Below are 14,806 nucleotides of genomic sequence, written 5' to 3'. Positions count from 1 at the left end.
CATCCTGCCATCTTGTGACCCTTGTGGATGTTGCAGTGTGTTGCTTGTGTGACAGTCAGCGTGTGTTGAAAAGTCTTTATTTTGTGACTGTAACTAAGAGGAAATTTAATTTTTTTTTACCAGTGTAGTAGTTACACCTCAGGAAGGACTTAGATTTTTATTGACTCCAATGTTATACAGATCAAGGACCTTCTTTCTTTCTGTAGTTATAAAGTTTTCTAGTTTGGCTCTATGTTTTTGTCAGACATAGACCAAAGACAGCCATCAGGAGACATTGCTGCGCTGAAGGCAGCTCTTCTGGATCTGTGTCTCCTTGGACACCATGTCTGCCCCCCAGTACACCTTCCTCAGCTCTCTGTCCTGTAATCTCCTGTTCTTATGACCTTCTTTCAACACCTCCTGGTCGATGGCTTGTTCATGTAGCTCACTTGTACTCCCTGGGTAAACAAATTTAGTGATAAGAGGCCAGCTAACATTATTGATCCTAGAATTAGGCAAATAAAACTGGCACTTCCTCCAGTCCCTGGAGCAGGCTCCCTTCCCTGTTCAAAGCAAGGTGAAAAATTGAGAATTGTCAGCTACTGTGCTCAAAAACATGTCAAAGCTCCACAGAGCTCAGTGAAGCGTCTCTCACTTGGCTGTTGTGACCTGCACACGTTTGCTCCATTGTGAGCCTTTCTCTTGGCAGGACACCGAGGGTGGGTCCTTATGATTTCTTCTATGTACAAATCTTTGCTTGCATGACCCTGCTTGTACTCACATCTTCTGTTTCTGCTAGGATTGCAAGGCCATTAGGGTGCAGGGATGCCTCACTCTGGCATTCTGAGTTGGACCACACTCTGAAATGGAAAGGAGTACAGAAAGGCATAGAAAAGCACTTAGATGTGCTGCGTGTTAAAAAAAGAGAGAGATTAATGCTCAGTGAGCAGACAAATTTTAGGATTTCTGGCATAAATTTGATGTATTTTAGAATATGTTATTTTCAACAGGAATGTTGGGTAGTAACAGCTCAGTGAACTCTAAGAAAAAAATGCAGCAGATGCAGAATCAGAAACAGATGTGTCTAGGAATAACACACCTGGACTTCAGGGAACATGCCACTAAATGTCTCCTCACATTAAGCATAGGCTAGGTCCTAAATTCAACAAAGCACTTTGACACTCCTAATTTTCTACTGGCATTACATAGAAAAGAGTGTAGGGGTGATGAAGGCACTCTCAGTGTGCCTGTCTTAATGGACAAGGGAAGAACAACATTGTTTCTTGGAATATGGTGAAATTATGGAAGGAAATGTATAATGCAGCTCAACACTTGGCCTAGAGTAAAGAATACTGCTGTGGTATGGTAAGAGTCTTCTCATATGTGAAAGACCACTAGAATGAGGAGGATACCTGTTTGTTTATAGAGGTGAAAATGACCTAGATTTGCACAGCAGACACAAGTTTAGCTTTTATTTTCTTTTTATCTCTTCTGAACTTCTGAAAGCCTCTTGCTTTGTAATAATAATTCAGAGGGTTTTCCCATGATGGTCAAAGGGCTGCACGTGTGGTATAGTTTGGTATAGTTAGGACAGTTTGTTGACAATTCTTTCTGGGCAACAAGGCAACCTTTTTTTTTTTTTTTTTTCCTGGAGTGACCAAGCTTCTTGGAAGAGTTCTCTGGCACTTTGGCAGGGCTCTGACCACAGTGGCTGCTACTGCCTGATTGTGGCCGCAGATATCGACCTGTACACGGGCCAGGTCTGACATTCGAGGGGTCTTTCTGGCCAAGGTCTGAAGCATCCGTGTGATAGAGAAGCACAAAATGGCTGAGTGTCTCTAAAGGCAAAAGACTTTTGCCTTTGAGGCTCTTGTTGAAAACCTCGAGAACCAAATCTGGAAAAGAAAATGCAGTTAGGAGGTGGTCTTAACACTCTGACACTAAAATACACCCAAGCTGTCATGTGTGTGCACAAAGCAGCTGTGCATGTGGAAGGAATGAGGGGTGAGGAGGGGAAATGGTTTCCAACCTGTGATCTGTGGCCTCTCTGGAATATTACTATTAAGATAAATTAAAAAAACCCCAAAACCCCAAACATTACACATTTCTAGTATTCCCTTCAGCCAGTTTCAGCTCCACTGGAAACATTTTAGGAAATTTGTAGTAAAAAATATTGTAAAGCTGCTTGCAGTGCAACACAGAATGTGAATACACCCCAAAATAAACATGCCTGTGCACAAGAAGGTGACTGTCTCTGTGAAGGTAAGCACAAGTAGGCTGTTGCTGATACCTTTCATGCAGACATAGACTCTCCCTTTACTACTTCTTCTTACACATACAGGGATATCACAGAAAATCAGAGGTAAAAGACATTTTAGTGCTGTAGGCAGGCCCAGTTCTGGTTAATGAATATCAAACTACATAAGGATTTTTTCAATCCTTGTAAATAGTTCATGTGACAGTTGCCAGCTATATTTGTGCTATATGTGGTGGGGTACACTGGCATTTAAGCACTGCCCTGGCTGTGTAAGGCACACTGTGCAAACCAACTTAAATTCCTGTACGTGCAGAACAACAGGCGTGAGAAAAATGTGCAGGTGCAGTTTATAGGGTCATGTATTGAGATATAGCCTTTTGTACATAAATATAGAAGAAATCATTCTTAAAAACAATTACAACAACAAAAAAATTATCCACTTATTTCTCATGGGTACATGGCTAAAAAGACCACAGCTTCTAGGTCTGCATGGATTAGAATTCAGTGCCTTCTAAATTGTTTATAAACTCATCAGTGAAATATCTTTATTCAAAGGGATTTTTGGACCTACAACTGCTATAAAGAGGAGTCTTTCCTCTGACAAGCAATGCAGTGATCGGATTATCTGCTGCTGGCCACCCTTTGACTTGTTCACTTACCAAGACTCTCGTAGACTATAGTTGGGATGATGTCTTTCAAGACTTTGCAGTTGGTGTGCAGTGCTGGGTTTGCATTCATCTCCAGAAGCCAGACCTAGGAAAGATGAATGCCAGTGAGGAAACAGGGCTGGATCTCCTTAGAGTCAGAGCAATGCCCTTTTACTGACTTAGTGAGCACCTTGAGAGGTAGCAGTACTGGTAAATCCCAACAAAATCCCATAACACAGAATGCAGGCAGGAGAGAATTTCCATAAGGACTGGATGAATGAAACAAAATCCCTTTTTGCATACATTTACTTCCTTGAGAACAATACTACACATTATTATTTTGTGTCTCCAGCTAATGCTCTTTAAATTAACTCTTGCTCTATAGGTGTGTAAAGACACTGTGGTTTTTAACATAGCAGTTTCCACAACAGTTTCTAGTTGAGTTTTTTGGATATCATAAAATAAAGTTATAAGGAATCTAGGAGTCATTTTGATTTGAGGTGGACATGGGATCAAAACTAAGCAAACATGGTACTGAGTTTTCAATGAACCCTTGGCTTTGTTTTCCTGAGTGAGCTTTAGTTTCAGGTAGAAGCAGTGTAAGATACTAATTTTACATATCTACACTAGTCACATCTCAGTTTCCCTCTGAAGTGTCAAGGTCTGAAGCTATAAGCCACAGAATGTGATAGTCCAGTTACAAATCTCTGTGAAACCAAACAAAGGACTTGTATGAAATGCTGTTTACTATTCTTTTCTCATAGTGAGATAAACTCATCTGTTCACTTCCTGCCTCCACCATATGGTGCTGTATCTTGTATATAACATGTAGGAACTATTTGGCATTTTGTAAGGAAGAATATTTAATCATGTAACAGCCACGGAAGAATTTTAGTCCCTTTTAATTGATATTAAAAAAATAAATAAAAATAATTTTTCTTTCTGAAACCTGTGAAGTCTTAAGTATTTGGTAGATTGTAGCGACATGATAGCCTTCATTTTGCTCAGAATAAAATACAATGTAATTGATATTAAAAAAATAAATAAAAATAATCTTTTCTTTCTGAAACCTGTGAAGTCTGAAGTATTTGGTAGATTGTAGCAACATGATAGCCTTCACTTTGATACTTCATTTTGCTCAGAATAAAATACAATGATTTTAACTTTATTGAAATACTTTATTTAAAAAATGAAAAGACTGGTAAGTGAAGGCAGTAAAATGTCTTTTTTTTTCCAGAGAACTGGAACAACTGCTCAAAAAAACCCTGCTTTGCAGATGCCAACAGAGGGCACCTAAGTTACATACATTTTTCTTGGCAAACTCATTCTTCTGCGTAAGTGTTCTTTTTCCTATTAAAAGTTCATAAGATTTTGTGCTGACAGATAAACTCAATGAACCTTCTTAATTGTCTTGATTAGGTTTTGATTTCTTCTTCAAAACAAATAAAACTGACAAACAGGAGGAAGAAAGTTCTCTGTGACATCTGTCATGCTGCCTATCTTCTACATTCCCCATTATTGTACTGCCTGAATGTCTTGCAGTTTTTAAATGCCCTTAACCTCTCAACAACCAGAGCAAGTTAATAAATGCTCTTTGTTGTATTTCAGGAAGAGAAGAGAAGAGAAAATGAGGCCAAGATTTATCATATCTGTGTGAATATCCATAACTTCAATGGGAACTTAGTGTAGACTGAAATTCCTGTGCTTCTCCCTGCATCTGCCATACCATGTGCCTTGCTCAAAATTTCCTAGCAAACATATGACAAAGAAAAGAAACCAAACCCTAGAATGTCTGTCCTCAACTTCCTAACCATGGACTTTACTTTTTCTTTAGGTTTTTCAAGTGATGAGAACAATAATGAGTGCCCTGTGGCTTTGGTCAGGAGTGCAGCTCTGGATGTTTCTTGGGAATGAAGAGGTTACTGCTCCCTGTAGCCTGTCAGTGCAATTCCATGTTCTGTCACATCTGAAACTTGCTCTGTCAAGACATCACAGGTAGGCTTAAAAACTTTAAATAGCTGAAGCCACATGCACAGTCACAAACCAAGTACTGGAGGGGCTACTCAGATTTTGCTGACCCAGAAAAGGACCCACTTAGCAATAGTGGAGACCACAGGCTAAGGCAGTGGGGTTCTGTTTTCCACAGTCTTTACAAGCTTTTATCTGATTTTTTTTTAATCATCATGACCTGGGGTGGACACAACCAAGACTACAGTATCCATGTGGTACCTCATACTCCCAGGGTGAATGCAAAGCTATGTCATTGAAATCAAAGGAACCGTCCCTGCTTTAACTAGGGATTTGAGTGTTATCTTCATTTATGTACATTTATCACAAATTGCCAAATGGCTTATCTGTGTCCAGTCTGTTCTCTGCTGATAGACAGCTGAATCCCTTTATGGCTGATAAAAAATGTACACATCTGTCTTCCCAGCATACCTCTGGAGAGAAACCCTTTTGCATGGCTGATGCAATGCTTTCTGAGAACAGGTTCCTTGAGCATTTAAATGACAATCTCCTAAGCTCTGTAGTGACTTAGGCACTTATAGTGCAGCACAAGGAAGCTCCAGAAAACAGTAGGGAAGATGCCAACAACAGCAAAACCACATCCGTCACTTTTGCTCCCTCTCCTCTTAAAGTACTTCATTCTTTTCTCAGCTTACGTGTGAATATGCAAAGTTCTACAGAAGGCTGTGGTTTCTCAGCAGGCCCTGCTTTCATAGTCAGTGCTTCTAACAACCCTGAGGCAGGAAAAACACCTTCCAAAGACTGAATTGGGACGCTGCAGGACCTTTAGAAATTATTAGGAATGATGCTGGGGGCATTTATATCTGAGACAAATAAGGAAGAGGGAAAGGCATGATGAGCTATAGGACTGAACATACAAGACCACATTAAATCAGCGCATAGCAGATGCTACACATGTCATGAAATAGCATGACAGGGAAAATAAGGCTGTTGTGTATTCCAGGATGTCCAGGAATCCAGGAATTGTAATGTGAACCCACAGAAAACTGGGAGTTTGCTGCACTGACCAGTGTTAACTGTGTCTTGCATCCAACTGTTGTACACTGCCTCTGCAGGGAGAGTACAGGTGTCTCTTGATGCAGCAGTGCACCAAGAAAACAATAGGCTAGTTGCTCCCCAGCAGGGACAAGGAAACATGGACAAACCTGTGCTAAATAAATGCCTAAATTTCCACATGACTCTGTCTCAAAGGGAAGTTCCAGGTTCTGTCACCACGAAGTGGCCAGAAATCCTCCTCATTCTTATACATAACACTAATCAAGGAACAGATTTTGTTTCTCTGTCCATCTGTAAAATACATGGGGATGTAATGGGCTTTAAACGCTTGAAGTTTTTAACTAACCAAGTAGGAATTGCCACAATAGAGTGATACTGGATCTTCTATTCTACTTCAAGTTTACACAGCCAGGGCTTTGCATGCACGCGCTGCAAAGGACAATTCCCACTGAAATTTGAGAAGCGCCAGTTTCTACGTCTTTGCCGTTTACTCTCCCTTGCCATTGACTTCCTGTACAAAGGAGTCTATTGTTCAGGTGCCTTACCCACTGCTGCATACATTAATTCCATTCTTTCCTAGGGTTTGCTGTTCCCATTGCCCTTTGCTGGAATATGTTTGAGTTCCTTTCTGCTTTAGCAACAGCAGAATCTGCCAGATGGCTTTCTGTTATGTTTAGGCCAGGTGGTTTTGACTGTGTTGCACTGAAAGCTCCTCAATCACTGTATTTAATGTTTCCCTTTCTTCTGGATTTTCTTGTCTGTGTTTTATCGACTTTTTACAACTTTGAGTTGTAATTCTAGCAGATTTGATAGATTCAGTGGGCTGACCTATTGCTAAGTGGTGAACCCAGAGTGGACATGGAGATGCTGATGCTGACATCTGAATCAATAATGACTGATCTTCAGAATGATAAGGGTGCATTCTTCATTCTCTTTGATAGATACCCAGCTAGTGAAAATCAGTATATTTCATGTGATGTTGGAGACATTACACACTGATTTATGCTGGCTGATCATCTGGCCTGATTTGTTTCTGGAGCAAGAGAAACCTGAGTAAGCATTAAAAGTCCCATACTTTTCAGTATGAACTGCACTTCACCATGAAAATTCTGCACAGAACAGTTTCAGCTGCACTAAGTATTTTTCTTCCCATCCTGAGCTGTTAATGCCAGGATTTCTATGTGCAGTAAATGTGCAGGCAGTACAGGTGCCATGTCTTCATCCTGGACTATGGAACTGGAGAAAAAAAAGAATCCTGCACTTCATAGCTGACTGACTGAATGCTCTACTTAATTCCTAGCACCAGAGCCTGTGTCAGCCATGCCATACTGCTGGCAGTAGACATCTGGCCAATATCATACTCAGTATTTAATGATATTGAATTCATACCTTAAAGTTTTCATCAATTAAAAAGTCACACCCGATGAGATCAAAGTAGCCCAGTTTGCGATCCAGTTTGTGCTTGGCTGCCAGGAAGCACTGCAACATGATCTGCTGCATCCTTTGCTGAAATGAAAGACAGGGAACAGTGGTAACTGGTCATTGAGAATGTCAAGGACATAGCAGTCATTCTAAGTCATGGGTGTCTTCTTGGTTTAGGGACATTTTTTTCTTCCCCTGCCTCCAGCAGAGCTCCTCTCTGGACTTGGAAGGGTGTTGTATTTTACAGACCACATTTCTGTCCACTTTGAGTTGGTTGAAACCTTCTCTTGAACTTGGTTCTCCAAACTGTTATGATGGAACATGAAGGAATCTTGGCCCTTGGCCCTTACTCAGAATGAGCTCTCTGCAGCATTTTTAGTGGTGTTCTTTCATTTACTCTTATGAGGGCACCTAGATGTGAGCTGAGCACAACCACTGCTGACAGTGATGACTCACAAGCCCCTCTCAGCTGTGCTGGGCATTGTATTTTAAAGAAGCCTGGTGAGCTACAGCAACTTGCAGTAGGTGATGCTAAGTTTCATTCAATTAGGGGTTGAAATGCACAGTGGGGAATTTCTACATGAAGAGAGATATCATAAAGTTAGCTGATCCCCTAAGAAACTTAGCAAATTCAACTAGATTTGCTTCTCAACTGTTTTTCTAAACAGAAACATATTTCAACAAAGTTTTTAGGTTTTTAATTTTATTTGTATTTGGCTTTAAACTACAGCATTGACAAAATTAACCTGAGAAAGCTGTGTCCTCTGCCCTTTTCATTTTCACCCCAGCAAATCACGTAGAGAACTGATGCATCATTAGACTCAGGCTGATAAAATGAAGTCTCAGGGACTCAGATAATTTCTTCACTTTGTTTCTTCAGTGAGACTGGAAAGACAGTGAAATCTTCTCCATGATCAGAGAAGATATAAGGCCCTGACATGATTTTCATGTGGCAAAATCAAACAGAAGGTAAAGGGTGAGACCAAGTCAGACAGGAAAGAGACCACTGAAACTGTAGTCCCTTTTCAAGCTAAGACCTGTCAGGCTGGAGAGCTCTCTAAGGTACTTTATTTTTTGATGCAGGACCACAGCATCGGGCCAGGAACATGAAGACCATAATTGCATTTTTATATCTAACATTTACATTCACCCTCTCTTTTTCAACAGTTTACTCATTTTATTAAAATTAAACTCTTTGTGTCTTCACTTCTGTGTTTAGTATCTGCAGGCAGATGGTTACCATGGGACCATCAATACCTTCTCACTCAGTGTATGTGTTTCCTTGGGGGCTCTGGTGAACTGTCAGGTTTTTTCCCTATTCCTGTCACCCTAATTAGGCAGACGAGCACACCGTACACTTGCTTGCACTCACAGTAAACACAGTGAAAACCCAGTCTTTGGGGAGGCCATTGGTTTTCCTGAACTTCTGATTAACGTAGCTGTTGAAGTGCTCCATCCGCCAAACTGTCTCATCTTTCAACTGGCTGTACAGGGAGTTCTTCTTCTGTATGTACTGAGAGGTGGGGAAACAGAGCAAAGGGAGGATTAGATTTCTGGCAGCGAAGAATAACTGAGAACTGCCTTGTGTGGCAGAAATCCAACGACTCTGAGTCGTTCCCAGCATCTGGAGTTGGGAAGAACCCCAGGATCAAGTTATAAAGGTGGAGGGAATAGAGCCCCTCGCTAGCAGAGCTAAACCTGAGCACGTGCTGACTCCTGTTGTACAACACTGCTGCAGGCAGAAATGTGCCTGGCCCACATGGACACTGTAGAGACAATTACCCGAGGTCCCTGTCCAAGCACTGTTTTCTCTGGGTGTGTGTATGTGTGTATGGTGTGTCTGGACCAGTGGCTGGCAGACAGGGAGAGCTGCTTTCAAGTCATAGTCATGATATTCTCTGGACTAAATCTGCTTCCAGTGCCTATCTGCCTAGTGCTCTCCTAGAGGAGAGTTCATCTGGGAGATATGTATGGATTCCCATAGGAAATTCCCAGAGGAAACCAAGATGTGGGCTTCTCTCTTCCACTGTCTCATTAATCCCTGTATCAGCTGGAGTTTAGCAATAATGGGGTATTTGAATTGTTGGAACAAAGGCAAATCCCCTTTTCCTGGGAAACAGCTGAGTTTGGCTGCAGCTCCATCTGTAGGACAGTTACTGTGGGGCTGCAACGTTTGTGGTTAGTGATGCTGTCTCTGTTGCTTCTTGTCTTTTGGAAATACAGTAGGAAAATGGCTGGTTCCAAGTGGGAGGAAAGGGTAGGAAGGGAATGAGAGCAGAATAAACTCTAATTTGAAGTCTGGCCTATTAGTAACCGCTCCTGTAAATTTTGTTCCTCCTCCCAGCAGGAACCCAGATAATTCATGTTCTGCTAATAAACACCTGTCCTTTGTTTAATATCACTTGTGCCATGGGATCCTAACTGAGCACCTGAATTCCTGTGTGGATAGCTCTCTAGCTGAGCAAACAAACTATTCCAGGAAAACGAGTGGCATACTGATAATAGCTTATATTGCAGGAAGCAGCTATCATCTGCTGTCCTGAACTGCACTTCTACAGGAGCTGTAAAACTGCAGCTGAAGTGAGCTTGCCTGATACCTCTCTTCTGTGGATTTTGCTATTTCTCAGAACACAGCATGACACTGGGAGGAGAGAAGGGCTCTAAAAGCAAACCATTTTCTGCCCTCTGATTCTTCTAATTCTGTTTCATCAGGGCCAGTTCTAACTACTGAAGGGCCTCATTTGAAGTAAAAACTCAGGTAGATCTGAGCAAGACAGGCTTCTGTTTCGTATGATGAGATGGGTACATGCCTGAACAGTCTTGTTCTGTTACAGCTCTCATTTGGGAAGCAAGAAAAGCAGAGGTGGAGATGTAAGAATGATGGCTCTTGAAGAACCCATCTGCATCTTACATCATGATGATAATTGTGTTTAAGCACAACAGGATCAGCAAAAATTTTTAGGCAAGATTAAGACTCCTTTGTGCTAGGTAGCTGCAGTCAAAGGTTTCTTACCCTAAGAAGCTTATGGTCTACAGATACAGGAGATAATAAAGGCAGGAAAAAGAGGTCCAAGGAAAGAAATGGTCAGGTTAAGCAGAGAACTGGTCCATGGCAGAGAACAGAAGCTGATCCAGTACTGCTTCTGACATCTCTGACCATAGCCCACATCCCTTTCTTGGGTGCATGGATCTTCCATGCACGAGGCATTTATTTTTAGCCTTTCCAAAGTCTTTTTTTGCTTCCCATCTCTATCAACCACACCTTCCCCTTCTTCTGCATGAAGTGACCTTAGTTTACCTGATTGGTGAGATGAACAGTCAGATCATCAGAAGCGGCATCATAATTGGCACAGGTCAACCGGACATAACCCTGGGCAAAAAATAGCACGTATGGTGCTGTGCAGGCAATGAGGAGGTACGACCGGACATCAAACTTCTTCCCTTCCAGGAGCAGAGGCTGGTGAATGTACCTGTCAGAGCAGTATTTCAACACACGTCACCAACAGGCACCATCATACATGGCAATCCAAAGCTCCCACCAAACCCCACAGCCCGTTCATTTCACACCACAATATTGATCCGTTTGTCCCTTCTTCAGGACTGTTTTTAAGGTGAATGGCAGAAGAGGGCGCACGTAGGAGAAGTTAGAAATGCCAAGAACAGCTCCTTTCCAGAGGAATCGAAACTGTGCTGAGTCTCAGGAGAGGAAAGTAATTAAAGATTTACTAATATTTACAGGAGAATATACAAAGCTTATGTCTGAACACAAAGAGCCCTTCATACAGCACCATTGCTTTTATTGCCAGTGATGTAATCTGGGAATTGTTTCCCTTTATCATCAAAGGTTGCTGGATGTCTACATAAATAACAAGGATATGCTGTTAAAACAATCGATGCTCACAACAGTTTTCAAAGGAATATGGAGCCTCATTCTTCAGAGCATAAGCCATTCCTCACTAAGAGAAATCAAGGTGAGGTCTAAGAGTCCAACCACTTCTTCCCTGGTGCTGCTGCTCGTCCATGTCAAAGACCACATCTTGTTCTAAGGCCCTTGGTCTAATTTTGTCAGACAGTTGTTGTTTTGCTCTCTATACTGGCTGCTGCATAAATACAGTCCAGCCTGTTGCAGAAAGCCTGTAAGGTCATCGTTCCAGTTTACCATTGTACAAATCTCTCTTACCCTTTTCAATGAGGCCAACCATTCCTTTGCTATGAAAAGAAATGTTTAGATGAATGCAAGCAGAGAAAACTGCTTGTTTGGCTAGGGCAGTTCTTGGGAAGGTTACTGTGTGCTGTGTTCTCTTGCAAAATAAAGATGCCAAGCCATGATGGCAGAACATCAGGGAAGTGGCACAGGGTCAGCGTGAGGAATTGGTGTGTTATCACTTTTCCAGGACATGCAGTGATCACTACATGGCAGAATGTGCTTTTGCACAATGTCCTGCATGTATGGGCACCTTGAATGCCCTGGATGCCCAGCTGTGCACACCAAAGGCAGCATCAAAGGCAGGTGGGGACTGCAGCTCCTAAGAAAACTAATGGAAACATCTTTTTTGCATTTACTCATCTCAAAGCGACTCATCTCAAAGCACTGAAGTGATTTAATTATCATGCATTCCTCAATCGAGGGAGGAACACTGAAGCAAAGGGAAGTCAAGTGAGTTGTGTAAGAGTAAGCAAGTAATGTTCAGTAGCTGGAACTGTTCTCTTTATTTCTGCTGCCTTATTTTTCCCTTCCTTTTCCTGCTGTTCTGCTACTCTACAAACGTTCTGTCAGTGGCTGAGAGGGTATATATTCTACAAAGAAGAACCTTCATGGTCCTTTTATTCGTGCAAGGAATAAAAAATAAAACAACCCTCACCCAAAATTTTAGGGGCTGTTAGTTAGCCACTGCCTGTTGATTGGGGTACAGACTTTTACATCATTGTGACAGAGTTCAGAAGATATTTGGGAGGCTTTGTTAGATTGCGTGGAACAGGTATTGTAGCTGTACAATTTATAACATGCTAGCTTTGTATAAGAAGCTGGGATAATATCTAATTTAAATTGCTTTGCACAAGGCTTTCTTTATGTCTAGCATTCATGTACAGAACTGTAGCATCTGGCCTTTTGAAGTCATTCTTAAATTTCCAGACAAAGGTAAACTCGAATCTTTCTGATGACAAAGATCTGCCTTGAAATGACTGAAGTGCAGATGCAAGACAGACTAACCAGAGAAATAGCCTCTCTCCCACAGAATGAAATCTCATGGGTTGATGAGTTGTGGTGTAACCACGTTAAATACCTCTGGAACAATTCAGCTCTCTGAGGTCAGTGTGCTTCATCACACATACCACTCACACATGAATTTCTAGGCTTCAGTCTCTACCTTTGCACTATTCTTGCCTGAGGAACCTTGTACGACACCTTCTTATTGAGCAGGTATTCCTCAGTGCTGTGGAGCTGGGCTTGAAGGGTGTTGACAGCAGCTGGATTTTTAAGCAGGAAAATTCCTCGACCTTGGTTAGAGTAACTTGGTTTGCAGATCCAAATCTGTTCTTCTGCAGAGAGAACGAGTCTATTGTAGTATTCACTTGAACACGTGGGTAAGGATGTACATACACATGCACATGGACATCAGGTATTACTGGGTGTCCTTTCATACACATTTTAGAGGATCACATAACTATTTAAGTTGGTTGTCACCATGGTTAAGACAATTCACCTTTGCAAAGCTGAAAAAAGGCATTTCTCTCATCTTTTAAATCCAGGCGAAAAGATTCTGGGAAGAATTCTTCCATCTTCAGTAACCTAGGGGAGAATCAAAGACAAGTTGAAAACCTCATCCAGCACGTTCATTCCTCTGTTACGGGAAGGATGGCTGCAAGTAGAAATTTAATAAACGGCTTTTTTTTCCCTGCTTGTAGACTGTTGTGTGTTTGTTGTATCTTTTTCCTGAGCTACCTCACAGAATCACAGGATGTCAGGGATTGGAAGGGACCTCAGAAGATCATCCAGTCCAACCCCCCTGCCAGAGCAGGAACCTCAATGAGATCACACAGGAAGGCGTCCAGGCGGGTCTTGAATGTCTCCAGAGAAGGAGACTCCACACCCTCCCTGGGCAGCCTGTCCCAGGGCTCTGGCACCCTCACTGGAAAGAAGTTTCTTCTCAAGTTGAAGCAGAACCTCCTGTGTTCCAGCTCACACCCATTGCCCCTTGTCCTACCATTGGGCATCACTGAGAAGAGCCTGGCTCCATCCTCCTGACATTCGCCCTTAACATATTTATAAACATTAATGAGGTCACCCCTCAGTCTCCTCCAAGCTAAAGAGACCCATCCCATAAGCTTTCCAGAATATTTGTTAGCCTTAAAACATTCTTCATATGCTCAGTTTTTTGAAAACTGGTTGAGGTGGCTGCAGGTGACCATGGTACAGAACTGCCATTTTGGTTTTTGATAGGCCAGAATTTAGGAGCAGAAATGGCAATAAGCTTCTCTTCTATTTACAGTGTCTACAGCACAAGAAGTTGTGACCTTTCCAGTAGGACGATGTACCCAAAAGAGGGAAACTGTTGTCTTTGAGGGACCTGGCACCCCTACAGCTCCAGACACAGAGAAAGAAGAAATTCTGTCTCTGATGTAGGTTCCTCTGGAAAAATAAAGTGATAAGAAAGAAGTACAACTCCATTATCTTTGCATCCTGTATTGTTGTGCATCCAGAATAAACTGCTCCTTTGTTCATGTGCTCTCACTGTCTGTTGGTGTGTTTCTGGTCAAGGTTCAAAGAGGTGCGAGTTCTTACTTGGAATTAGAGCTCCTGATCTTTTTCATCACCCGCTCTTGCTCTCTCAGGCAGCAGAGAAGTCCCAGTTTACTGGTGAGGACTCTGTTGTTGGGAATCTGATAGAGAAGCTGTTCACCTGAATAAGGAAAATAAATAAATAAATAAAGGAAAGGTTGTCCTCATTGTCCCAGGCAGCAGAACCTGCAGGATGAAGCTGACTGTCTCTCTTGACCTTCACCAGTTTGCTTTAAGCGAGTAGTGACAGCTCACAGAGCAGTGAAATCACTCCCTGTAAATATGTTTCTGTCCAACCTTGGAGTGGAACAGACTGACCTGATGGGGCTTCATGGACTAGTGCATCCCTTGCCCACTCAGCTGCACTGAAACGGAGCCAACCTGCCCCGCCGTGTGTCAGCCCAGCTACTGGAATGGTGCAGCCTGACAAAGAGCCGCCACGTTGCCACCAGAGCTGGCAGGAGGGGACATGGACAGTGGTAACACACTCCCTGTGCCACGGGGGAGCCGGCAGCTCTGTGCCATGGTGCTCAGGGTTGCCAGGGCACAGAGCTTGACCAGCACCAGCAGTAAAAGCTTTGCCCCAGGGGCTGGTTTGGGGGAGTTCGGTGTCTGTTACCCCAAGAACCGCTGTGGGGCTCCCAGCCAGGGGTGTTGCTCTGGGGGGGTCCCTGTTTGATGCTGTTCTGGTGGCAG

General features: G+C 42.5%; 1 protein-coding gene across 1 annotated transcript; it reads right to left on the bottom strand.

The window, feature by feature from the left end:
* Positions 1-264: 264 nt before the first annotated feature.
* On the bottom strand, positions 265-14,231 carry LOC104523820 (protein polyglycylase TTLL10; the record flags this gene model as incomplete). Its single annotated transcript, XM_029084636.1, has 9 exons — positions 265-437; positions 1,638-1,874; positions 2,896-2,989; positions 7,297-7,413; positions 8,702-8,842; positions 10,628-10,799; positions 12,699-12,870; positions 13,035-13,120; positions 14,114-14,231. Coding segments are annotated over 9 exons (1,310 nt in total), but the record flags the coding sequence as incomplete, so codon positions are not given.
* Between the last annotated feature and the right edge of the window lie 575 nt (positions 14,232-14,806).

This window comes from Antrostomus carolinensis, unplaced genomic scaffold (assembly GCF_000700745.2).
Source record: "Antrostomus carolinensis isolate BGI_N321 unplaced genomic scaffold, ASM70074v2 scaffold36934, whole genome shotgun sequence".
Taxonomy (NCBI): Eukaryota; Metazoa; Chordata; class Aves; order Caprimulgiformes; family Caprimulgidae; genus Antrostomus; species Antrostomus carolinensis.
This window is presented reverse-complemented; position numbering and strand designations above follow the sequence as displayed.